This window comes from Malaclemys terrapin, chromosome 16, assembly GCF_027887155.1.
Source record: "Malaclemys terrapin pileata isolate rMalTer1 chromosome 16, rMalTer1.hap1, whole genome shotgun sequence".
NCBI classification, from domain to species: domain Eukaryota; kingdom Metazoa; phylum Chordata; order Testudines; family Emydidae; genus Malaclemys; species Malaclemys terrapin.
In genome coordinates, this window is record NC_071520.1 from 27,566,536 (window position 1) to 27,592,212 (window position 25,677).

Here is a 25,677-nt window from a genome sequence, read left to right on the forward strand (position 1 = left end):
GCCAATGGCAGGCGGCCGCCTCACAAAGGGGCCCCGTTTGTGCAGGGAACCCCCGGGCCCGGCGTGTTCTACGGGCTGCGGCGCACAGGAGAGCAGCGCCCCGGACGGGCTCCCGCAGCCCGCACTCCGCGTAGGCGCCCTGTGCCCGGTGAGGGTGGGGGCGGGGGCGTGGGGACAGCGGGGCGGGGGTCCCGCCCTCGCGGCTGGCTGCCAGCTGGGGTCGCCCCTGCAGGGCCGGGGAGACGCACGGGGCGGTGGGATGGGGCTGGGCCTGGGGCCTTTTTCTTCCCCTCCCCTGGCAAATCGGCGGGCCCCGGCTCAGAAAGCAGGAGCTGATGTTCCCCTTTGGAATACACCCGGTGGCTCTAAACGTCATCTATTAAAAACAGCTTTCCTGGGGCAGGAAACCTTTGCACCCCTTACAGAGGCTGGACAACCCACCGCCTCCTCCCAGTGGAACCCGCTCTGCAGCCCTGTGGTTGTATAAAGATGGTATCCCGATGGGAAAAGTGTTCAGATCTGATCCAAAGCCCACGGAAGTCAATAGAAAGTCTCCCATTGACTCCTGTGGGCTTTGGGCCTGGCCCTTCATTTGAGAGTTGATTGATAAACCAAGCTTTCATGGGTAGTTTTTTAGGCCATTTCTGCAAGGATTGGCCCTGGTTGTTAGGAGATTTGTGACTAGTTTCCTCTACTAGTGGGGTGCGAGGGTGTCAGTGGGTGTGTGCGTGTGCTCGTCGTGCGTGTATCCCAAAGACAAGATGTGTGTAAATACTGAAATGACTTTAATCCACCACTGGTCAAAGAGTTCTACCTTCCTTGAGATTTTTACTAAGTTATTGGACAAATAGTTTCTCATGACTTCAATTTTCTTTAGCAGGTGCACTCTTTTTTAACCAATAAAGTTACGGGTTAAGTGTAAAGGCTTGTCTACACCTGGAGTTATTCAGGAATAGCTATTTGCTCATAACCTTCCCCAGATTCCACCTACCTTAATCTGAATTAACTCTCAAATATAGACAAGTTTTAACTGTTACTGGGTATCTGTAAAAGATCCGAGCATAGATAGAGTTACCACAATATATTTAAAGTCCTTGCACAGAGCAAACAGTAGTGGACAGAAAGGGTGTGTTGGATACTGACCCGTTGCTGTGTGGGGATCTCTCATAAGCACTGATTTGTTTGCCAGGCTCAGATTTTCAAAAGAGCTCAGGGCCAGGTTTTCAGGTGCTCAGCACCCACAAATGGCGACAGATCTCTACAGCAGCTCAGCTCCCGGTTAGGCGCCCTGATCCAGGCCAGATTTTCAAAGGCACTCAGCATCCAATGTGTTGAGCTCTTTGGAAAATCTGGCCCTAATTGCAAGCCTGTGGGCTTCTACAGCAGCACAATTTCGCAGCCCAGAAGAAGGGGCAGACAGCGCTGTCCCACTTAGCATGAGCCCTAGTGAGCAGGTGGCATCCCTGACCTGAACTTGCCGGGGAAGTGTTCCTTATATGCCATCTCTTATACAGAGGGCCACTTGCAACCCTGGTGTGTGGAGTGGGAGGCAGATTCATGGCCCTACCTCGTCCCTGTCCCCTTCGGGTGACCCTGGAGGAGTAGGGAGGGAGCAGAGTCGGGCCCTGATGCAGATGCCGCAAGGGAAGGGAGAGAAGGCCCCTTGTACCTCGGCTCCTTTACACCCCTGCCGAAAGGTCTGGCTCAATCTGGCCTTCAGTCCTGGCACAGTGCAAACTCTCATTGCAGCCAGTGGGAGAATCATAGAATATCAGGGTTGGAAGGGACCTCAGGAGGTCATCTAGTCCAACCCCCTGCTCAAAGCAGGACCAATCCCCAGACAGATTTTTGCCCCAGATCCCTAAATGGCCCTGGGTTTAGCAGGCCAATGCTCAAACCACTGAGCTATCCCATACTGATGACTAATGACTGTCCGGGCTGTATTTGAAGAGGGGTTAGAAATCCTGGGGCTAACTTCTGCCCTGATGTCCACCATCACTTCTCCTGCTGAAGCCAGTAGGAGTTCTGTGCCCGTAGCCAAGGGCAGAATCTGATTCCCCAATCTTCTTTTAACCCCTTCGTCCCCATGCCTGCTGTATGGTTCATGCAGCTGCTCTGCAAACATGAGCTCTTTCTATGATTTCTATGGAAACTCAATACTGAATGGGTTGGAATAGGCTTGAACCATCTGTTCTTCCCCTAATTATAAACTGGATAGGAGGAACATGTTTCACAGTGACATCACTACAAATGTTCTTCTCTTATTCAGCATGCAGCCATCTGTGATTATTTGCTCATGTGCCAAAGATAATAAAGGGGGTTTGGGGCTGGGGCGGGGAGACAGACTGAATCCTGAATCAGTGCTGGGAATCTGCTGACATAGCCGGTTAGTTCTCTATTTTTTCTTTAAGAACAGAGCTTCTCTGGAGGAGGGTTCGCTACGTTTACCTTATCGCAGTATCTGCCCAGAACTGAAGGCTGACGTCAACAGGAAACAATGAAGGGTTCGCAGGTAAAAAATCCCCAAAGCCAACATCAGAGACTGTAGGGAAGGTTATGAGCAAAACTGCACAAACTGTCTCCCACGGCTGTCAAGAAGATCGTGGGTGAGACTCTGGCCTCATTGAAGTCAGTGGCAGAACTCCCAGGGGCCAGGATTTCAACTCGTATGAATAAATGCTGGCTTTAGAGGGGAAGGATTGCCTAGTGATTGGAGCAGTGGCCTGGGAGCTAGGCACTGCTATGGCCTGATCCTTTGTCATCGAGTTGTTGTAGTGGCTTTGTGGAACCGGGGGAAGAAGGTGCTGTGAGTCCTTGCCCCGCATCTTTGTGCTCCTGTCCTGGGGGCCTGAGATTCGGACTTCCAGGTGCAAAGCAGTGTTAGTGCCTGCTGTGGTGTTCGGCGGCCCATGGGGGTATCACAGCCATGACCACACCCTACTCCTGTACACAATAACTTCTCAAGTCAGGCATGCGGACAATGCTGCACCCTTTACAAGAGTGTAGCAATTGCTGCTCCTGCTTGTGCTTCCCTAGAGACCCTGCAGACTTTTTGCCTACCTCTGTCAGCTGCAGGACATCCCCTAATGCTGTCGTGGCTTTTAAAGCCGTAACAGAGCCCTCTCTGTCCCTCAGTTTCCCCTCTGTAACACAGGGATAGGACTACTTCCCTAGCCCTCAGCACGGCTATGAGGCCGAACTAGTTAATGTTAGTTAATAGAAGGTGTTACCATATATAGGCACTGAGTGTTAGTAAGATTTTGACAAAACTGTACCATTTCCCCAGCGGTGGAAAGAGTCCCCGTCCAGGAGTGACCCTTCGGAATTCACCAAGAAGGAGAAGGAGAAGATGGCTGAGACGGAGCTCCGGAAGCTGCAGCAGCAGTTTCGGATCATGGTAGAAAGACGGAAGTCTTTTGGTGTCAAGGCTCAACAGCAAATGTACCATCAGGAGTAAGGGCAGCTTCATTTTGCTAGTCTGCGACTGAATAAGAAAAGACACCTTCAAATTTGGGCTGCACATGTCCTCTGGGGGCCTGATTCTGCTCTTACTTATGCCAGGAGCAGTTACATTAAAATCACTCTGAGCCAGATCCTCGGCTAGTGTAAAACAGTGTCGCTGCATCGACTGCAGCAGAACTCTGCCAGTGTGCACCAGCTGGGAATACGACCCTCTGTGTTTTGCATACTACATGATACTGAAGGTCCGAAAAGCACACATTTATGGGCTTTGGGCCCAATCCTCCAGGCCAGGTTTGTCCACTGGGAATATTGGATGCACAAGAAATACAGGCTTGGGTTCTTTATGTGATACTATTCTCTTGATAACCTTTTGAATTTCCTGCTTTCACAGCATTAATCTATTTGCTTAGAATAATTAGAGACCCTTTATTTAGGTCCTGATCCTTCCTTATGCAGAACTCCCTTTGAAATCAGTGGGAGTTTTAAATGCAAGAGGACAGCTGGATTAGGCTATAAAGTGTATACATTTTTGGAAAAACTCTTAATTTTTTTGGTTTGGGGAATGTCTTTTAGGTCTGTTAAAATAATTTGTCTAAACTAATTTCTCCCTCGATAGAAGCTGAAATTGCCAGGGTAAAATAGTTAATGTTTGCATGGTGCTTTGAAGTTGCTAAGTGCCAAATATGATTTTTTCTACAGAAAAGAAATATATTCACTGAAGCAGGATCATGAAGAGATTGCATTACTCTTGAGCCTCACAAAGTCACAGAGGAATATGATGTTAGATGACAGAAATTGTATGGAGCTTAAATTTCTTTTACAGACCAAAGAGGAATATGATTCTCTGATTAGAGCAACAAAAGCCCTGATAGCTGAACTTGACGATAAGGTAGAGTATCTGAACAGTTACATGGATAAACATGATATACATTAGCAAAGCCACAAAACAAGCGACACCCTCCTATCTGTCACAACTGGGATGATAGCTCTTTCTTCGCTTTGCAGCTGTACGGCTTCAGGTGTCTTCACATTTCATAGCTTGTCAAAAGAGCAGTTCACTGATTGCGACCAAGGTTCCCGGCAATGCATCCATTACACACCTGAGTAAGTCTTACCTGAGTAGTGCCAATGAAGTAAGTGGGACTTCTTGCATAAGTAAGGACTACTCAGGTAAGTGTCTTGGGATCAGACCCTAAATTGGCTATATGTTTTCAGGTTTCTGCTCTAACTGATAACGTAACTCAAAGGATTGTGACCTAATAAGTTTGATCACCACAATGGCAATATCATGGCATGAAATAGCCAAAGGGAATAAAGCTCTGAATCAAATAATTAAAATCTTAGGGGGAAAAAACCTTGCCTGTCTGCAGTTTGTTTGCGGGGGAATCTTGTGTTTGAAGCATTTGTATATAAATTGTGTCAGCTCAGGCCTTGGAATATAATGTCACCTCTTGAGCAAAAGATCACATGATTTGAAGACATTATGGACCACCTAATCTGTTCCTATTACAGTCAGTGGAAGTTCGCCCACTGACTTTGGGTTTGACTCTGGTCCCTGTGTTCTTATACACCACTATGGTTTGAGGGGGTGGTCTGGATGGGGAAAAGTGAGTGTGGGATTTGCTGGGGAATATTCCCTACCCCACGCTTGCTGTCATTGTTTTTCTTGGAAAAGAGGCAAAAACAGTGTTTTTTGTTACATTCATTTATGTGCCCTGAGACTTGACATTTAAGTAAAACAACCAAATACGTACAATAAAAATATCCTCAGCTCTTATAGGCTCAGCAGAGTTGGGTCTGGCCAGTATTTTTAGAGGAGACCAAGGAACACCCAAATGCTGCAGAAGTGATCTGGGAGATTCAGTAGGTGGCACCTTCCCTTGTGAGTCAATATGGAATCATTGACCATTGTGCTGGTAGGGGTCAGTTTCAGGGGGTCTTCCAACTGTTTCATTCTTCTGACCACTTTGTGTTGGGAGTTTCTTCCAACTCCCCATTTTTCCAAACATTTCATTATATGCACCTTCAGGAAGAGCTCCACAGACTGTAGGTGGCCCGTGGACCATGGCACAAGAGGTACCATGATAAAATATTCTTCATTTTCTATTCTACTCTGTTGCATAGTGTTGCTGCGCCTGTTGTGCCCTAAACAGCTGCTGTTTCACCCCAGAGTAGCCGTATTTCAGTGGTGACATAAAAATAAAGTGACTCCTGTTTGTAGTTTGTACTTCAGTGTCTGTAAAGAGGGATCGTTTGGGATAAAAGCTGCTCTATAAATTTAAGATCATGACTGACATGGGTTACTGTAGTTCAGGTCAACACATGGGTATTTACATTGGCTAAACACACTGACAAAAATCCAGAATGTAAAAATAGATTTTTTTTTTTTTTATTTTTTTTAGGTAGTGGAGATGGAAAAAAAGATCAAAACCCAAAAATTGGTTGTAGCAAAGGTGAAACAAGTGAATGATAGCAAATGGCTGCAAAAGCAGATTCAGATGCTGGAGAATCGCCTAAACCATGTGAGTAATTGCTTTCCCATGCTGTTAATACACTTTGCACTGCAGCTCCTTGACTAGCTGGCTACCTGTATATGGAGTGTTTGCAAGATGTTTTTCTATTATGAAGATAATTTAAAAATTCAAGCACTGCTGGTTCACCCAAGCAACGCAAAGGAATTTTCCTGTCTTCATTGACCCGCTCACTCTTGCTGTATATTGCACATCCTCGGCTCTTTCAGGCTTGTCCATCCAAGAGCAATGTTTGCAATTTCCCAGGAGCTGTAAGGGCTACACCTACTTTGCAGCAAAATGAAGCTGATTGCAGCCAATCATCTCTGATACAGGGGAGGTGGACTTCAATAGCAACAGATCCCACTCCATCGTGATCCAAGTGGCCTCTCCATAGGTTCAGTGGGCTGTGCTGCTGTATTAAAGACAAGGGTAGCCAGAGGGCCCACTTAAGACTTCCTTGGGCTGTGTTTGTCCTAGCCCTGCTGGAATTGGTTAGTTGGGAAGTGGTCCTGCTTTGAGCAGGGGGTTGGACTAGATGACCTCCTGAGGTCCCTTCCAACCCTGATATTCTATGATTCTATGTTGTTTGACCCATAATAGCTGGGCTCCTCTTTCCTGTTCTGCCTCCCTTACAGACTTTTCATTTGCAACCTGTCTTCCCAGGTCACTGTCCATTTCGACACCATCCTGACCACGAATGCCACACTCAGAGAAGAGATTGAAAACCTGCGATGTCAGAAAGCTATTTTTGACAACTTCTATTCAAAACTTCATAAAACACTAGATCAGCAGAAGAAAACAATGGACACTGCAATTGAGCAGTCCGGCCAAGCATACGAACAGCGGTAAATGGGAGAGGAAAAGGCACAGGCCGCGCTAGCTCTTGGCAGTACATTTGGTATTGCTCTCCAGGGCACAAATGCCCATTTTATTCATTAATAAATATCCACCTAGGATCAGATTTTAAGAAGTGCCCACCGATTCTGGGTGCTCAACATTAAATACTCGGGACTTGATTTTCAGAAGGGTTGATCTCTGGCAGCTCCCATTGACTTCCACTGGAGCTGTGGGTGCTCAGCACCTGTGAAAATCAGGCCCTAGATGTCCAAAGCTGGGCACCACAAGCAAAGTTAAAATCCACTGTGAAAATGTGGGCCTAGATGAATTTTCTAGTGCCCAGGAAAGATGCCTGATTGATGGGCCTAGAATCTGAGCTCCTCTACTCATCCATAGGACAGGCAGAGTGGGGTGGTCTTCACCCAACTGCCCACTCCCAGTACACCTCAACCGGGATCGTGTAGGGATGGCCCAGTCAAACACTTGGCCTCTTAGCTAAGACTGGGGGGGTCTATCAGTGCCCATTGCAGTGGTGGTTTATGGGGTAGTGAACGTCTGTCCTATGGAAACTGAACCACACCAAGTCATTGCCCATGCACCACCGAACAGCAGCTAAGCTGGCACAACACTTGGTGACTACTAACCTGGGCCGTAGTCTAGCCAATGTCCTTACGGGGAAAGACTCTATATCCCATTCTCCTGAGTTGTGCTGTTGAGCTGTCCATGCTGCTAGCTAATGGTTGAACCCGTGTCTGGAACGAGACGTGTGGATTGTCACACAGTGAAGACTAACTAGTTAACGGGGTGCGTTGTGTGATTTCTGGCTGGGTCTAGGGTGGAGGCCTTGGCACGGATTTCCGCCATGAAGGAAAGGCGCTGCAAAGACATCGCACAGTATAATGTGGAATTCAGGGAACTGGAACGTGTCTTTGACCACGAGACCAAGCTGAAAGCCTTTATGCTCATCAAATTAGTGGATCGCTCAGACTTTGAGGAACAGGCCAAAAGGGAAGAAGGTACCATATGGGATAACAACCCCTTCACCCCCTGTCCCCCATATAGAAGAAGCTGGTGTGTGACTCAGCATAAAACCTCATGGTCAGAGTCAGCTGGGTCTTGTCCTTTGAGAAAAATGTTCATAACAAGACAGAACACTCTCAGATTGGGGTCCATCCTTGTCTTGCCCTTCCCAGAGAGGTTCTCACCCCTGTGTCTCTCACTCCGATAACCCCAGCACTGTGAGGGGATGGGTACGCTGAGCTGGGGTTAACCCCCTGCTCATGGGGGACCAGGGAGTGCCCCTACCCTCTCCCACAGAATGGGTGGCATTATCCATAAAAGTAATGATGATATGAAAGGCCATTTGGGCGTCTGTGGACAGAGGACTAAATCCTGCTAGTGCTGAAGTCATTGGCAAAAATCCCATTGGCTTTAGGGGAACTAGGATATGGTCCACGCTATGGAGACACCATGGTCTGGGTTCTCCACTCACTCCAGGATAACTTCATTGACTTCCACGGTGTTACTCCTGATTTAAACCAGGCAACCATCAGTGAGCTGTGTAACTGGGCAGCCGGTGTCAGGGGTCTCTTCCAGGCCTACATTTCTGTGATTCTTGGGACCTTGCGACAGTAGGAGGGAGAGAGGCGCTGGAGAGAGGTGTTGGTGGGGGAGGGGAAACAGGCTCTAGTTTCAGTATACGCTAGAGGGGGCTAATCATTTATTGTTTCGCCTCAGCTGTGAGGTGGCACCGATGGGACTGAGGGCAGAGGTCATTTCTCCTGCCATCCTCAGGGAGAAATTCCCATCCTCCACTGGTACTGTTACCTTGCAGGTGCTTATGGGCCATGTGCGCCCCCCTGGGTTTTCTTATTCTATGTCTACACAGCAGCTGGGAGGTGTAATCCCAGGTCAGGTAGATGTACGTGCTCTAGGTCTGCTCAAGACATAACAGTGTGGCCAGGGCAGCCTGGCTAGTGGCTTGGGCTAGCCACCCTAGGTACGTAGCCAGGGTGTCGGGCAGGAGTTCACCCGAGGCGCCCAACCACACTGCTATCTTTAAGTGCTATCACAACTCTCAGCTGCTGTTTAGATGTACCCATAGTCTCTATAAATCAGCTCCCTTGGTCTCTCTGGCATGTCCCGTTCTCCAGCCCTGCTCTCGGTTTTGTTGGCCTTCTTGAGTTTGCATTCCACGTCCGTCCATCCCCCAACCTCTCCCCCTCCCCCCTCCCGGTGGGCATAAATTTAATCCCCAGTGTTTTCAGGTGAATTCTTTTGAGTTTGCCCAGTGATGGGCATGGCCGAAATGACAAGAAACGGAGGTAGTTTGCTGCCTCAGCAGTTTGCGTGTTGTTGTTGGTCTCTTCCAGTCCTCAAGGCAAGCAAGTGGGCCAGAAAGAGCAAAGGCGAAAGCTTTGAGAGCTATGAGGTGGCTTACATGCGCCTGCTGAAGTTGAGCGAGGACGGGGACATTGGCCAGCTGGTGGCCGATTTCATCGAGAAAGAGGAGAAGAACTTTGCGTATTTCAGCTACGTCACTGAGCTGAACAACGAAATGGAGAGGCTGCAGAAGAACACACAGAACATTCAGGTTAGTCCCGGCTGCTTTTCTACACCCTTCACGCTGCCGTTTTGCTTTTAGAACGAGGTTTCTTCTTTCCGCTCTTGCAGCTGTTGCCGCCCACGCTAGGGCCTCAGCTGCCGATCCCACCGCAGGCGTGTGACTTTTAGAACATAAATGGGGCATCCAAAAAAAGAACTCTAGTCTAGGAGACGGAATCATCGTCTCATTGCTGCCATCTTGTACCCAGAGGAGGTACTGCAAGGAAGTGATGCTCAGTAGCTGTGCAGAGCTGGGGGTGTTTGCTGCATGAGATGCTGACCAAACCCGATCCGATGTTATTTTTAGTGGCCGTCACTGGAAATGTGCACAGAAATGTGACAGCAAATGGTGCAAAAAATTGTACTTGGGTGGGATCAAGCCTGGAAGCTCTTCCTAGGGCTTTGCCCGGCCGAGACTCCCATTGAGTGTTGCAAGAGAGGTGCGTGCTGGAGGACTTCAGGATTTGGCCCCTGGTTTGAGGTTTTGGTGGTAGAAAGCAGTATTTTTACCTCTGTCAGTAGAAAGCTATTTCTGCCCTGCCCGGGAACCTGGCTCCCCTCCTGCCATAACATTTTCATCAAATCCAAACTCGAACTGAATAGGCACCACACTCCAGGTCCTAGTGACCGGATCCCCAGATCTTACTTTGCCCACTGTCTAAGCTCTGGCTTGTTTGACGGGTAAATGGAGCGTTCCGCGGCCTCCTTGCAGCCATGGGATGATGCTCTAATTCATATGCTTTACCTGCTGTCCATTACTGCTGTGGACTGCAGCCTCCATGCAATCTGGTTAAATCAAAGCAGGATCAGGTGGAATGGATTCTATGGGACACTCTCAACCTACCAAGGACAGGGAGCTGGGGAGGGACCCATCAAATGGACAGGTTAGACGTGGGGGGAGCGTGGAAGCATGAAGCCTTCCAGAGAAGGTTTTACTTTGCTACAGAGGATTGTTTTCAGGAGAAAATGGGGTCCCATACTGCACATAGCTGGCCGGGGGTCTCCCAGAGACTTAAGACAGACCTTAACACTCAGCTGTTGAGGTTTTCCCCAGGGGCTATGGTGTCTCCTGTTAGTAGAGATGCATGGCTGTGAATAGCTGGCCAAATGCTCCCCAGTTCAGCCACACTGACTTCTGTGCAGCTGAGAGGAACGTGGCCCAGCATATCCAGCAGTTCTACCTGCTGGACCTCTACAATATGGTGAGAAAAGCAGTGGGACTCTATTACTCTCTGGCCTGTGTTTGAGCAGAATGGGCCTGGAATTATTTTTCCACCAGGCTCTGCTGCTGAGATCTTTAGGGGAAGGGTGCTGGTGGTTCCATCTTCTGCACAGCCAAAGAGAGTGGGACTGTAGGGAGAGGCTGCTGATGGCCTGTGTTTGGACACAGCAGAATTCCTCCCCGTGGCAAAGCAGCCGATCTCTTTTGCTTCCTTTCTCTACAAAAGCTGGGCTTTAAAATGTATCTTCTGTGAGGATTTAGTGCTTGGGAAAGCTTTTAGGTTGACAGCAAAGAAGAGGTGTGTTCCCCCGCTGAACAAGGTACAGCATAGGCAGTGCCAGCTGCTCTCCCAGTATGCCTTATCCCAGATCGGGAGGGACCACTCTTACAGGGGAGAAGGACGTTCTGTCCTCATGGCCCAATTAGTCTTTCACTGCTCTGTGGAAACTTCTACACGGGGGTCAGTCCAGCAGAGAATTTGGTGATATGGACACTTGTTCCCCCAGGGGTTTGGACTGATATCCCAAAACATCCATCAGCTGGTAACACCTTTCAGTTACTGCTGACCTGGATGTGAACCAGTGACCTAGAGATTGAAGTCTCTGTGTTACCTGTCAGTGATAGTTAATTGTCCCCTGGGATGAAGGAATTAGTTCCAAGGCGTTACCTCCCAATACTGCCTCTTGTTTGTGTGGCACTAAAGAAGAAAACACTTTATCAGCCCTGATACTTATGCCTGGGAGCTGGGAGATAAGGGAAGCCTAGTGGTGGGAAAGGAATATCTTGGCTACTAACCAAAAATGTTTCCTTTCTTGACTTCTAACTAGGAAGCAGTTATATCCTAGTGACTGTGATCTGACTGTTTGGAAACGTGTCCTAAGCAGTGGCTAATTCATGCAACCAATGCAAGAACCAATGTATTAATTGTGGGTGAAAATAGAACATTAGGGACTCACACTCTGCTTAGCTCCTTCAACTTTACGATGCATCACCTGTGCCTTGGAGCTCTGCTTTGTGCTTTCCAGGTGCGGAACACCTCCGTCAGGCATTGGCTGGTTGTTCTAGTCACCCGGCAGACTGGCAGTTGAAAGCAATTAACACAAATCCAATAGGCTGACTTTGTAACGCCCGTTTCACTCTTGGAGTTGAACAGCACAATGAGCTGTGATCTCTTGTGATTTTATACTCCAGTTTAAAATGTTCAGCTGGTTCCAGCTGGTCACTACATTTTGGAGCAGAGCCATGGGGGTACTGGTCTTACTGGATCCTAGGACTACTGGTCCTCCAGTTGAATCCAACAGACACGAATATAGACAGGTTGAAGCATTCAAGGGAGTGCACTGGCATTTCCACTAGGGGTATAGCACTGGGGTGGCAGCATTTTTTTATTATATATTATTTGTATAACTGTAGTGCCTAGGAGGTGTGTCAGGTGCTGTACAAACATGCCATTGTGCTAGGGGCTGTACAAACAAGGAGCAAAAAGATGGTTGTGCCCCAAAGTGTTTCCAGTCACTTGGATCCTAAGGTGATAGATACCTTACAGAGAATGATTGATTACCGATCCCCTGAGTTTCAGGCCCTCCACCAAAGACAAGATTTTCAGCTGGGGTAAATCAGCAGTGCCCCACTGATTTACACCAGCTGATGAGGAACTGGCCCACATTTTTCAAGCTGCAATGACATGAGCTCAGAATAATGGTATTTGCTGCGATTAGTAGAACTTTTCTCCCATTTGCTCTTCCAACACCCAGGGAGGGGATACTGCTAGGACTTGCGGCTGCTTTCAGAAAATCCTGCTTGATTTTGGAAGGGACTATTTTCACAGAAGGTGGAAGAAGACAAGGAGCCGTACTCTGGCCTGTCTTGTTCCCACGCAAGCCCATTGGCAGTCAGGGTAAATGAGAGCAGGAAGCTTATGCTCAAATAAATAAGATAGTCTCTCAGGTGCCACAAGTACTCCTGTTCTCCTTGCAGGAAGCAGACCCTATGTGGAATCAGCCCCACTGAGGGTATAACACAGACACTGCATACAAAGTCCCCGGATATGGTTTGCTCAGCAGTGTGGGGCAGCCCTGATCATTAGTCGTATGTGCTTATATTTTATGTAGAATGAAATTCTTCACTTAAAATCCCAACAGAAGTTTGCTGATGACAAAAGCAACACCAGCCTGAAGGAGATGGAGGTAAGGAGCTGTCCGGGGAGAGCCTCACTAGCCCGTGACTTACCCCCTGGCTGTACGGTATGTACTGTATGGGCTCGATTCTGGGCCCTTGGATGCCGTCTGCATGGCCTGGCCAGGCCCTGGGATTTCTCTGCATGGGCATTGGCAGAAGGAGCTATCCCAGTGCCAGCGCTGCAGCCTCGGAGACCGAACGCTACCCTCCTATGGAGGAGAATGGCCATTGCCCTCCATTGGTCCTGCTCTGCCCCTTTGCCTCCAGGCCACCCCTGAAAACCTCTGCCCAGCGGGGTGCAGAGCTCTGTAGTGTGCAGGGGTACAGACCCACTGTTCAGGGTCCTCCAATCCAGCCCCTGCCCCTTCCAGCACCCTTAGTTCTAGACCCTCCCTTCCCTCCCCTCCTGTCAGCTCTGATACAGTATGTGCCGAGGGGGCAGTGATTGGCTGATCCGAGCAGAGGATCCTGCTTTGGCTTTTGCCAGCCCTTTCTCTCAGCCCCTGTCTGAAACCCCTCCGGCTCAGGATGCTGGAGCGGGCTCTGCGAGTGCAGGCCTGACCTTGTGACTGGGATCTGCACACCAACCCTGACCACCCTCCAAGTCAGATGGGCTCAAGGTGTAGCCCTGTCAGTCACCCCAGGCCCAGTCTATGCAATTCACGGAGCCCTTGGCTCATTCTTCCCCACAAGTGGCCCTTCCTAGCCACCCGGCGCCTCCCAACTTATTGAGATTACTTGGGGGAAGTGGGGCGTTGTTAGCCTGTCTCCTAAGTGCTGAGTATCTCCTGCTTCATGATCTTTCAGGGGACACTTGGTGGTGATGTCCTGCATACTTAGTCCTGCCTGGAGAGCAGGGGACTGGGCTAGAAGACCTCTCAAGTTCCCTTCCAGTCCTATGATTCTGTCATTCTCAAGGGGCTGCCAGGAGGGGGCTACTCCCCCCAGACACATGGCATCAGTAGAATTACAGCAGGGATGAGATCAGTCCAAAACCTTTCCACACTGCTTTGTGCTCAGTGTCTTTCACATTCACCTTCTGTGTGGAGATGCTCCTCGAATCCTCCAACCCTAAACTGAAATTGGGTCTGAGCTGCAAACAGAGTTTGGGGTATTTGGATGGGGCACAGTTTGGGGGGGTTCGCTTTGGGCCCAGCTCTTGTACATGGTACAAGCCCTGTAGCCTAGATAACTCTTGGGATGGCTTTGCTTTGTGCTGATAGGAGAAGCTGAAGAAAACCACCGAAGAGGCCAACCTGTATGAGTACACCTGTAAAGAGAGCAGCAAGGTCCTGGACCAGCTCAAATCCGCTGTGGACTTTCTGTTTAAACAAATACACTGTGAGGACACCAAGATAATGGAGCAGCTTGGTGAGAGTGGGGAGATCACGGATCTGAACCTGATGCAGTATTTTGGTGAGTTGTGAGTTATTTTTCCTTTGCCCGAATTTTACTAAAGCTCCAAAAAAACCCAAACTATTTCAGAGAAACTCACTGAGAGAGAAGTGAGTCACTCACACATTTATGGTGGGAGTGAACGTGAGTCTAGTAGCTAGAACAAGGGGCTCTTGGTCTTCTGAGTTCTCTTCTTGGCTCTAGAGGGGAATGTGGGGTCTCGGGGCTTGAGCAGGGTTTGGGGATCAGGACTGCTGAGTTTTATTCTTGACTCTGGGGGGGAATGTGAGGTCAGGTCTATTTTGTATAGCACTCGAGTGGTTGGAGTGGGTCTGGGGAGCCTGGATTCTGTTCTTCGCTCTGGGAAGAAGTGTTGCTGACTAGTTAGAGCAGAGGCCTGGGGACCAGGACTCCTGAGTTCTATTCTTGTCTCTGGGGGGGACCTTAGGGTCTAGTCTGTTTTGTATAGGGCCCCACAAACCCAAGGCCTCACCTAGCCAGTGATAACCCATGTCACACAAGAGCTTGAAGTAGAAGCCAGGTTCCTGCCTCCCAGTCGGGGCTTTTGCCAGAAGTGGTCTTGGAATGGACGGTATCTATGCCTGGATCTGGGGGTCCATCGGTTTCAACTTGTCCCCCACAGGTATCATAGAAAAGAAAACCAATGATCTCCTGCTCATTGAATCCTTCCTGTGCTATAAGGAGGTCGAGGGAGAGCAGGATTCGCTCCCTTTATTGAATCCATTTTTGGGTGGCACAGGACTCCTTAAAAGTACAGATGCAGCAAAATTACCCCCATCTTCCCCTACCATAGAGCACATGGCAGAGAACATAGAGGACTGTAAGTACTCACACCTTCTCTCTCAGCCTCACTTGCATCCAAATGCTACCTATCACACGCAGGAACAGAACCATAGAGGCCTGGCTGGGGCGGAAGCAAGGAGACTGCAAAAGGAACAAAATGGGGAATGTGAATCAAATGGCAGGATAACAGCAGTCAGAGGTGGAAAAGGCTCCCAGGATTATAACCGTCTCCCCCCACCCACTTGCCAATACGTTCCCATCTTGGCTTGTGCTCCATCCAGCCTGGCTTGATATGGCTCTAGTGATGGGGCTTTCACGACTTCCCTTGGGAGCCTGTTCTGAAAGATCTAACTGGGCCTGGTTCCCAACTACGCCAAGGCCCTGTTACATTGCCCTGGCATAAAGAAGCCTTAAAGCAGGTGGAAAGGATGCTACGATAATATCCCCTGTGGAGGGGGCTGCCCCGGTGGGCATAAGAGCTCTGCGCCAGCCCTGCTCCCAGCTCCTGTGATGGGATGGCTGGAGTGCACTGCACTATGGCTGTTCTCTGCTTCCCAGGGCTCATAGTGGCCAGGGGAAGTGAAGCATAAGAGCAGCCCTGGGGCTGCTCTAAATTAAACCAGGGACAAAACGGGATCCTTTATAGCCCCAAAATATAGGGAAGCAAAGGCGGCTAAAAGTCACCTCAACCCCTGCCTCTAGCGCAGGAATGGAGTCACAGAATTAGGCTCTATAGTTTCTAAGATGGGGCCAAATGCTGGGAGTTCCCTAGGGCCTGCAGTTCCTGCTGGAGTCAATGGGAGATGTATGTGCTCAGTGCCTACCCAAGATTTGGTTCACTGCTTTATTAGAGTGGGCAAATTTCTGACAGTCTGGGACTTAGAAATGTCATACTCAGATAGCCGTGGGAATGAAATGCCATAGCAGAGCCGGGGCCATATTTAACACTAATGCGAGTGGGTGAAACTCCGTGGGCCCCTGGATTTGCATATTATTGAGATGGTATTAGCAGCCTTCTGATACAGTTATCAGACAGCGCGGGTTTGCAGCAAGCGCAGTGACAAGTTAGGACTTTAACTGAAGCTCTGGACAGATTTTTCACCCTAATAATCCTAATTTCTTTTGAAACAGTTGATTGGCCTTTGGACCAGGGCAGTTTGCGCAACCTGATTATTGAGAACTTCGAGAAGGAAAAGTCCAGTGTGATCTCGCTGGACAAAGAGAAGAAGAAAGGGATAATTTTATAGACCAGGGAAAGCAAATACACTGGGTATAAATAATAGGTTCTTAATTCACTTGAAATCAAAATCCGATTCTGTGCTTAATTTAAACAAAGCTAACTTTAAGTCTCTGGAATGCTAGTACTGTCTTGTATTTACAGTAGCCTTTGCCATCCGGCAGGATCCCAAACTTAAAACAAAGCTCTACAAATTATAGGCAGTCATCACATATAATGAAATGCAACCATTTCTGGGGTGGAAAGGAGGGCAGCAACCATCTAACAATAGTTCACAACAGTTTGACTGCTGCACTGGGACTAACGTCCTCTGTGTTGCAAAATGCTGGTGCTCTAAGTGCATGGGCATTTAATGGCCACAGGTCGGCATGACCTCACGTTTCCATCTCCTCTGCCTGTGCAAATTGCCATGGGCTCTTCAGTATCTGCACAGAGCAGGCCGGCCCTGTTTAAAGTCCACACAGAATAAACCAAGGGATGGAGGCCTGAATTGATGCTGCACTTCCAAGTGTTTCAGACCTGAGATGATTCTTCTGTTGGACCGTGACTGCCTCTCACCCCACTCTCACCACAGTGGGGCTGGCTCCTCGCTGTAGAGCGCCATTGAATTCAGTAGAGCTGATTTACCCCAGCTGAGGATCTAGTCCATGATTTTTAACATCTCTGTGGGTTTTTTTTTTCAATTAACAAATATTCTGTCGGTAGACAAGCACTGGCGAGAATCCCAGACAACTAGATATAAGGGGGGAAACTAGAAAGCAGGAGAGGCACTGTTTGAGTGGGACTCTGGACAGCTGGGCTCTAATCCTAGCTCTGCCACTGGCCTCTTGAGTGACCTTAGGCAACTCACGTCCAGGGCTCTGTGCCTCAGTTTCCCCATCTGTAAAATGGGGATAAGGATACTGACCTCCTTTGTAAAGTGCTTTGAGATCTACTCATGAAAAGCTCTGTATAAGAACTATGTGGTGTTGTTATCACTATAAAAAAGCTCAAAAGTGGAAGCAACCAGCCTGACTGTTAGCTACTGCCTGATCTTCCAGTCTGAAACAGACATTGATACCCTTAGATGCTTTTGAAGATCTCACTGACAGTTCCTGTTCCAAGGACAGAGGAGACTCTGACAAGATGCCTGGGAGATCCAGAGAGGTGGCGGTAGCTTGGAAAGATTTCTCACTTCGCGTGGTGATGGTTTTGTAGCCACGTGGGACAGCAGTGTTGTGCGCTTTGCCGAAGTGGGTTTTTTTCCAGAGGGGTGTGAATGAAGGGAGCCTGCTCCAGTGGGTTTGCGAGGATAAAATCGCTGCATGTCTTTGTGCTCTCAAGGCAGACAGCCGTAGTCATGTAGCTGTTGGAAAAGGGGGCACGGTAGCCCTGCATTGCCATCAAAAGCACAATTGAGCCTTAGTTATTTTGTCTTTTAAGCACCCCATACCTTGCATGGTCCCCATCACAGAGAGAGAAAGAGAAGCTTTAGTGGTCTGCGCATGCTGGCCAGTAAGAGAAGTTTACTAATGCCAGCGATGTACCGTGCACCATTGGATTAGCGGCAGTTTGACAGCGAGTCACGCAGTATGAGCCCATTTCCTCCCTGCTGGGCTTCTGCTGTTTGATGTTGGCAAAGTGAGAACGGTGTCACTGGAGGGCAGCACCATGTGCCATGGTAGCCCGAGCTGCACAACCCACCTCGGACAAGCCTTCGCCACCTTCCCTGTAACCGAGTCTCATCGTCAGAAATTCAGTCGCAGGAATTTTTCGGTGGTGACCTTGTCTAGATCTGGCTCACTGAGTCTTGTGTGACTCAGCCCACAGCTGGAGAGATCTCTCTCTCTAACACACACACACGCACACACACACACACACACACAGCTGGAGAGATCTCTCTCTCTAACACACACACACACACAGCTGGAGAGATCTCTCTCTCTAACACGCACACACACACACACACATAGCTGGAGAGATCTCTCTCTCTAACACGCACACACACACACACACATAGCTGGAGAGATCTCTCTCTCTAACACACACACACACACACACACACAGCTGGAGAGATCTCTCTCTCTAACACACACACACACACACACACACACACACAAACCTTGGAGCTCTGCAGGGTTGTGTTTGCCCCAGACAGAGCATTTAGTTTACAGACCCTTATCACTATTGACGTAGGCAGCTGGATTTCCTCCTGCAAAATGTATAATTTAATGTGGACACAATTCAGGTATGCATTTCCCCAGTTACAAGGTATCATCCCCATGACTGTGCCTGAGGAATTGGCGCAACCCCGGTTCTTAATCCTTCTCTTCTCCATGTGTGATGATGTGGACGAGGTTTTTGTAGTCTAAATTTCCAGTGATGTCTGGGGGGAAAGCTGCAAACATCTGGTCGATCTGCAATGTAAACGGGCCCAGAAGGGAAAGGGTTAAAGAGACTAGTTGGGTATTCAGGTCAGCAGATCTGAAGGAGGGGGCTGGGAGCTGTTTGAAATCACTGGAAGTTCTGCCATTGGCGTCAATGGAAGCAGGATGGGACTTGGAGACTGTTGTTGAGGCTGCCTGCCCTTATTTCGCTAGCTTGTTAACCGAGCAATGGAAATATGGGCGGTAAAGGAAAGTCTCTAGCGCTTCCCTAACTGTAAGGCCCCTGATCTACATTAATCCTGTGCCCTGACCCCCAGCTCCACTGAAGGCGCTTGCCAGTCCACTCCTATCCCGCGGTGCGTGGTGTCGTGTGAAGCACTGATGAAATTCCATCGCTCAGTGGTTGGGTCCACGCCCAGCCCTGGGTGCTGCTTGACACCCCCCGCACAATTCACAGATGGCTTGGTCCCGGCCATCACAGAGATGGTGACATGTGGATCTGGGCCGGGTTTGAATTCTCACTTTTTGGGGGTGTTTGTATCCGGGGGAGGGCGGGGGGGTTGGGTTTGATTGGTTATGGAAAGGGGCCTGCTGTGAAATTTAGCTCCCAGACTCCCCCAAAGCCCAGCACTCTTGGACCCCAGGATATAGGGTGGGACAGGCTGTGGGAGATGGGCTCTGTTACAATAGACTGATTTGCTTCGTTGAATTGTTGTTACTTTGTGCAATGGCCTGATGTAATGGACCCCCAGCACCCCGGAGCCCTATGTCATGGCTCTGACCTTGGCTCGGTGCCCCCAGCCCCCACGTCACGCGAGGGCTGGACAATCAAAGGACTGTCTGTGGGCAGCGTGGGAGCGGCCAGGGACATGGCAAGCCCTGGAGTAGGGGAGCTGGGGGGGCTGCCCAAGAGGGCTGCGGTGAACAATGAGAGGACCCTAAGGAGAGGTAAGAAATGGGCTGTAGAGGACTTTTTGGTGAGCTCTGGAGAGAATTTGTATGGGAAGTGGTAGGAAGTGTGGGCAGTGGGAATTGTGCCGCAGGATGATCTTGGGGTTGCAGCAGGGTCCAGGGCTGGGTCCCAGCGTAGAGGCCGGGCATGGGCTCCCCTATCGTCCCCATGAGGTGGTGAGAATCCCCTATGGGAGACACTGAGGCACTGTTCAGTCCAGAGCAGGGGAAGGACTGTTTCATTTTAACTCTTGTGATTGCCCCATAAGGGAGGGCTCTTGCTTCATCCCTCTGCCCAAAGCACTAGACCACCCCGCCACAAAAGGGAGACTGCAGACCAATGCGGAAACTGAGTCACAACAAGGAAACTGAGGCACGGACCTGTGCTCTACACTGGAAAGGTAAGCCGACCTGTTACAGCCTGCGCCTGCTCTCCACGCATGCGCAGTAAACAGATCAGTGCTAGGCATTGCTGAATGGTGCACCCTGTATAAGGATGGAGGTGAAAAGGAGCCCTATGCATACCTCTTCCTGGGAGAACCTCTCTCCCTGCGTCATCAGCATTTCTTTAATGCTGCAAATAAAAGAGCATGTTGTCAGAATGAGGGAGGGACGCTGAGGAAACCAGAACAGCTCCCCCCGCCCCATGCACACCCCAATCGCTGCTCTGCACTTACTAGTCAGATTTCAGGCCTTTGCCCTCGGGGTCAAACACCTTGAATGCGTTCAGGATCGTCTCCTCTGGATCGGCACCTGCAACGGGGAGCACACGCAACCGCTGCTGGCACGGAGCAGGGATTGTCCCTGCCGCGGGCAGCGCTGGAGAGTAGCATTCCCTTCAGGGATGGGGATGGCAGAGCCTGTGACATCCCCCGGGAAACAGAGGCTGTGTGGTGGAGAAAGCTGTCCTGCCACCACCATGCACAGCAACGGCTGACATATTTCTACCCACCCCCTGCTGTCTGGGCCACCATGGCATAGAGAGGAACAGATGCACATTCATGTTGCCCCTCCCCGCCCCCAATATGTAGCTAATCTACCCAGTGTATTTATAGCATGCCACTCTCAGAGGAGCCAGGGGCTCTGTGGCCTTAAGGAATTCTGCACCAACGTCACATAGCTCGGGTTGCACAATGGGTGAGGGGATATGGCCGCTGGGCGGGAGGGGCTCAGAGTCACAGAAAAGCTGCTGCTCTAGGCAACATCGGCTCCTGAAAACCTGTCAGGGCTTAGGCAGCAGATAGCCACACTAGTTCACATCAGCACGTCTGGAGTCTGTGGCACCGAACCCATCTGAGTGGCGTGGGCAGCTGCTAGACAGCGTGTCTCGTCTGGAGGCCTCAGGGTGCTATCTCCATTTGAAAGATGGGGAAACTGAGGCACAGAGCAGTGGCGACTCGCTCAAGGTCACCCAACAGGCTAGGGGCAGACCTGGGAATAGCGTAGTGTAGAGGAAGCTGAAAACCAATAGGAGCAATTGCTGTATACATTAGACCTAGATGCACAGTTGCTGGGGATATCCCGTGTATGAGCCTTTGACTGGCAACACCCCATTGCCCTGTCTTTGCCATTTTCTGCCCCACCATGCTGAGGGAAGGATGCAGGAGAAACCCCAGGGAATGGCATTGGGAAGTTTTCACCTTCTGTACTTTTCTGAGGGGAAAAGGATGATTTGGCTCCTAGGTCCTGAGCCAAAGCCCCCTTAAATGCATGCAAGGGTGCCCGTTGAGTGCAGGATCAGGTCCTTGGGGAGAAACTGCAAATCAAGTTGCTTAATGCTTTAATATACATTGCCCTTTCCTAGCATCTTCACTTTGAGGATCTCAACACGCTAAGTCTTAGCACCCGTTGGGAGGTAGGGCAGGGTCATTCTCCCTGGTTTACAGATGGGCCACTGCGGCACAGAAAGGTTAAGTGACTTGCCCACGTCACACAGGGAGTCTGTGCCACAGCCAGGTATACAGCCCAGATCTCTTCCTCTCCCCCCCCTCAAGTGCTGTAACAGCCACCGGACCATCCTTCCACTCATTTTGTCCCCCTTCCTCATCTCACCCTTGAGCTTCTCTCCAAACATGCTCAGGAATACGGTAAAGTTAATTGCTCCAGGAGCCTCCTTTATCATTTCATCGAGTTCTTCGTTTTTTACATTCAAACGACCTAGACAAGAAACCAAAAGACAAATCACCTAGGACATGGATTAAACTTTATGCAGATCTCAAGGTACATGAGCCCATTTTATATACAAACGAGCCTATGGATGAGTTAAAAGACATAGAAAAGGTGCATTTTTTACCATGGGAATAGTCTCCCCAGGGCAGTGGTAGAAGCTCCATCCTTGGAGAGAAAGAGAACCAGACCAGACAAAGCACTAGAAAATGTATCATAGGGAAGAATCCTGCATTGACTGAGGTATTTCCAACTCGGATTTTTATGAGTCTAGGGAACGCACAGAACTGCACCATGGTACTTGTTGAATTAGTTCCCACCTACATTTTGTCAGTAAAACGAACAGAACCAAACGTCTGCATATTGTCATCCATAGAGCTACAAAAACAGGGCCTGATCCTCTTTGGATTACAATGCCGTCACACCTGATATGCATCCTTCTAATGAGGTGATAACCAGGCCTCATGTTTCTCCAAGGATGTACATAATTCCCATAAATCACGTAATCCAGCAAGGCTACGCATAGAGTAAGGTATTACTCAGCAGGAGTAAGGCTGGCGGAATTGGGCCCTAATTAATTTAATAACCATTTTCTCTAGCCAGGGCCTAAATTATTTAACAACGTCATCCTAAAAAATGATCCACACTGATCAAAAATGTGCTGAAGGTAAAACATTCTCCTCTTTGTACTAGAAATGATTTTGGGTCCAGTGGTTGTGAGCAGAGGAAATGGAAGATCCAATTAACCAGGGATTGAATTAAATGGAAAGCAGAGTCGTTGATTTCTCATCTAATAATTAGTCTAACACGATCAAAGCCTTTTCTGGGGGGAAGGAGGGACGTTCTAAGGTGCAGGCTTACCCACTGCAGCAAACGTATCTCTCAGATCTGCCTTGTCAATAAAGCCGTCCCGGTTCTGATCCATGATGGTGAATGCCTGGAAAGGGGAGAAAGGGGAATGTCAGCTTGCCGAACAATAACCCACAGCTCCCCCAGAGTGTAATATCGCTCCCTCTGTTTAGCCATGTACATTTCAGCCTGGCTAGGAACTGTCACGAGACACAAGCCATGGCTTTACCTGTGGTTGTTCACAGCTGTACTTGCACTTGCCTCTCGCAGTGATTTATGCCAGTGGGAGCGGAGGCGAGGGCTTCCAGCAGCGTTCAGGATCAGGATCAGGCCCAATGAGCCCCTCTTGTTCAGCAACGTTTGTTAGGCGCCCAGTGGTGCAGGGCTGGAGGCTGCTCTCCGATCCCTTTTGGGAGTGGCTGCGTGACGTGGGCTGAGGCATTACTCAGCTGCCCCAAACTGTCCCCCTTCCAGAGCAGGTGTCTCCACCCAACCTCCTCACCCGATGTGATCAATTGCTAATGTCTTGGGAGCCCAGCTGACAATTGTGCTCATGCGAATGACATTAGAAGATGCACTGAGAATGCTAGCAGGGGATGGGCCTCGCTGATTGATGGACCTTGCAGCTAATCAGCTAGAAGAGAGCAGATGTCCCTGTCCAAAAGCTCAGCCCAGGAGCAGGACCCATGGGGCGGGAGATTATCCCTAAGGTATCACTAGAGGTGGGAAAATTCCTTCTGTAGGCGTCAGGTGGGGGGTGAGAGATGTTCTCTCCCACATGGTGGCTATTCTCTAATGGAAGCCTCCCCAGTAGGCCTGGAGCTGTCTAACCGCGCTGCCTGCAGCCAAGGGTTAGAGTAACAATGACAGTGTTTGCAAGCCCAGTGAGTGAGTGTGTGTATGGGGGGAAGGAATCAGCCAGGAGACGGCGTTGTGGAGCACAGGGGTTGGGGAGTTCACTTGCATGAGGTCATCTGCCCCAACTGGCTCCCACGGGCCCCAGCATGCAGGAGGCCACTGCCTTGTCCTCGGTTATCGTACTCGGAAGAACATGGATACACTCGGCTAGAGAAGGCCCCACATTATCACCACGTCCAAAGACTCTCAGTGGGTAACTTTTAAGACCTGAAAACGTGTAACCATGTGAAGCCCGTGAAAGGGTTAACCAGTTCTCGGTAAGAATGCCCTGCCTCATGGTCACAGCTCAGCCAATGAGAATTTGCTTGGATTATACAGGGCTGCTGTCTTGTGTGCCATTGGCCGAGGGTCTTGTCATTCACTCTTCTGCTGGGGGTGCAGTGTCGTGAAGTTGGGAGAAGACTCTATATTTGATTATGTAGTTGAATTAAGTTTTTTCCCCCCAGTAAAGCAGTTGTCTTTTAAATGAGCTTCTTGTTCCAAATCCAACATCACCGAACCTAAAAGCATTTAGGAAAAGTTTGACGATATCACCCCATTGGTGGTTCTTGGCTTTACCCTTCATGGTCATTGCAACAAAGGCCACTTACCTCTTTGAATTCCTGGATCTGTGTTTGTTCGAACATAGAGAAGACATTGGAATTAGCTCCCTCTGATCTCTTCTTAGCTTTCTTGGGTGCCTTGGGGAATTCAAGCATGCTATCATTAACTCACTGTATTTTTCAATGTGGAATAAATTTAAACTACCCTGAATTTATTCCTAAATCTTTATGAATAGCTAGGGGCTGCTGCCTGCTGGTGCACTTTAGTTCTTGAAATGATCCGCTGTTTCTCAGCTCAGAAGAAGTGTGGGGTAAAGTACATACTGTTCTTTAGTGATGGGAGTTATTATTTCTTCTCACAAGGAAGGGTAGAGATCAGTTTCTTGGGCTCCTCATGCATTTCACCAAATTGATTAGTGGGGAAGCGATGTGAAAAATGACTAGCCACACTACCGTGTGATGTCTGCCAAGGTTCAAATGACATTTGGCTGAGAAGTAAAACCAAAGAAATCTCCCCTTGTAACAACAGACATTCAGGACCCCTGGGATTGGAAAAGATAGTTAAGCACATCTCGGAGATTTCATGCAATGGCTGTAGCTATTATGAGCTTTATCACGGTTTTGCATTTTTTTTTAAGAATGATGTTACTGCAATGGATTCACATTAAAACGCTGTCAAATCTGCCCTTTCCTACATCAAAGAAGATGAAACCCAGAATTTAGTTGATTCAGATTCTTGTGGTTTAAACAGGACATGTTTTGACACACGTGTTAAAGTTTCTACCTTCTTGAGAACTTCTGATCCTTTCTATCTTAGCAGCACACGTGATCTGTTATGATCTTTTCCTTTTAAATAAAAATCACAGATTTGTAAGCGACCCCATGGAGAGGGTCCATGTCTGGTATTCCTAGGGACTACAAATCACAAATAATAAGAATAACAAGATTTAAATAGAGGGATAGAGATGTACTTCCTAGAAGGTGCATGGATGAGGGGAAAGAATTCCAATTTGACCTTAAAAGGTGCTCAGTACCATTTTGCAAGCTCTGTTTAGTTCTTGATTTGAAGACAGGGCAGCAGTTAACCTAGAAGAAAAAACCCTCCGCTTTGCTGCTGCTATTTATACGCCACCAGTGAATTAAACACCCCTAGGCTGCTTACCTTGTTCCCGGAGCTATAAGGCATGTGTGTGCCATTAGGGCACTAAAGCGTCTCTCTCTCACTGATTGCTAGAGATGCGCCTAGTAAAGAATCCTACCGCTGACAAGCTCGTCTCACTGTCATTCCCGCAGCTGCCCACTCGCGTTACTCACCATCACCGGAGTTGCTTTGCACGGCCCCTGGTGTTCCTGCAAGAGGAATTCAAAAGACAATCCCCCAGGCCGCTCTGCGCTGAAACAATAAATACAGCCCAGTGCAGTTTAAAAATAAACGCATGCCCACTTTTGGCTGTAATAGGTAAGTTAGCTGCCACCTCCGCCGCCCCCAGCCCTGTTGTCTCTCTGTCTTTGTCTCGCTCTCATCTTGAATAACAGCTTGTTGTCACTGTGTGACATGTGAGACACAGAGGTTTTCAAGGTTAGAGAAATGCTAGCAGGCTGTGGGGCTGCCACGTTGAAGATGTTGACACGA

At 49.1% G+C, this 25,677-nt stretch overlaps 2 protein-coding genes across 2 annotated transcripts; one reads left to right on the forward strand and one right to left on the reverse strand.

Moving 5' to 3' along the window:
- Positions 1–2,423: 2,423 nt before the first annotated feature.
- On the forward strand, positions 2,424–16,805 carry CCDC63 (coiled-coil domain containing 63). The gene is made up of 11 exons (XM_054006961.1): positions 2,424–2,512; positions 3,287–3,453; positions 4,162–4,351; positions 5,865–5,984; positions 6,639–6,820; positions 7,647–7,828; positions 9,185–9,405; positions 12,750–12,824; positions 14,040–14,232; positions 14,855–15,052; positions 16,147–16,805. The coding sequence occupies exons 1-11, from the start codon at positions 2,498–2,500 to the stop codon at positions 16,260–16,262; spliced, it is 1,659 nt and encodes a 552-aa protein (XP_053862936.1). The 5' UTR covers positions 2,424–2,497; the 3' UTR covers positions 16,263–16,805.
- A 1,613-nt stretch (positions 16,806–18,418) lies between these two features.
- On the reverse strand, positions 18,419–25,454 carry MYL2 (myosin light chain 2). Its single transcript, XM_054006962.1, has 7 exons — positions 25,359–25,454; positions 24,093–24,182; positions 22,597–22,672; positions 21,622–21,726; positions 20,247–20,322; positions 20,095–20,143; positions 18,419–18,648 (listed from the first exon to the last, which is right to left on the reverse strand). Exons 1-7 carry the CDS (start codon positions 25,359–25,361, stop codon positions 18,550–18,552), a joined length of 498 nt encoding a protein of 165 aa, XP_053862937.1. The 5' UTR covers positions 25,362–25,454; the 3' UTR covers positions 18,419–18,549.
- Positions 25,455–25,677: the final 223 nt, after the last annotated feature.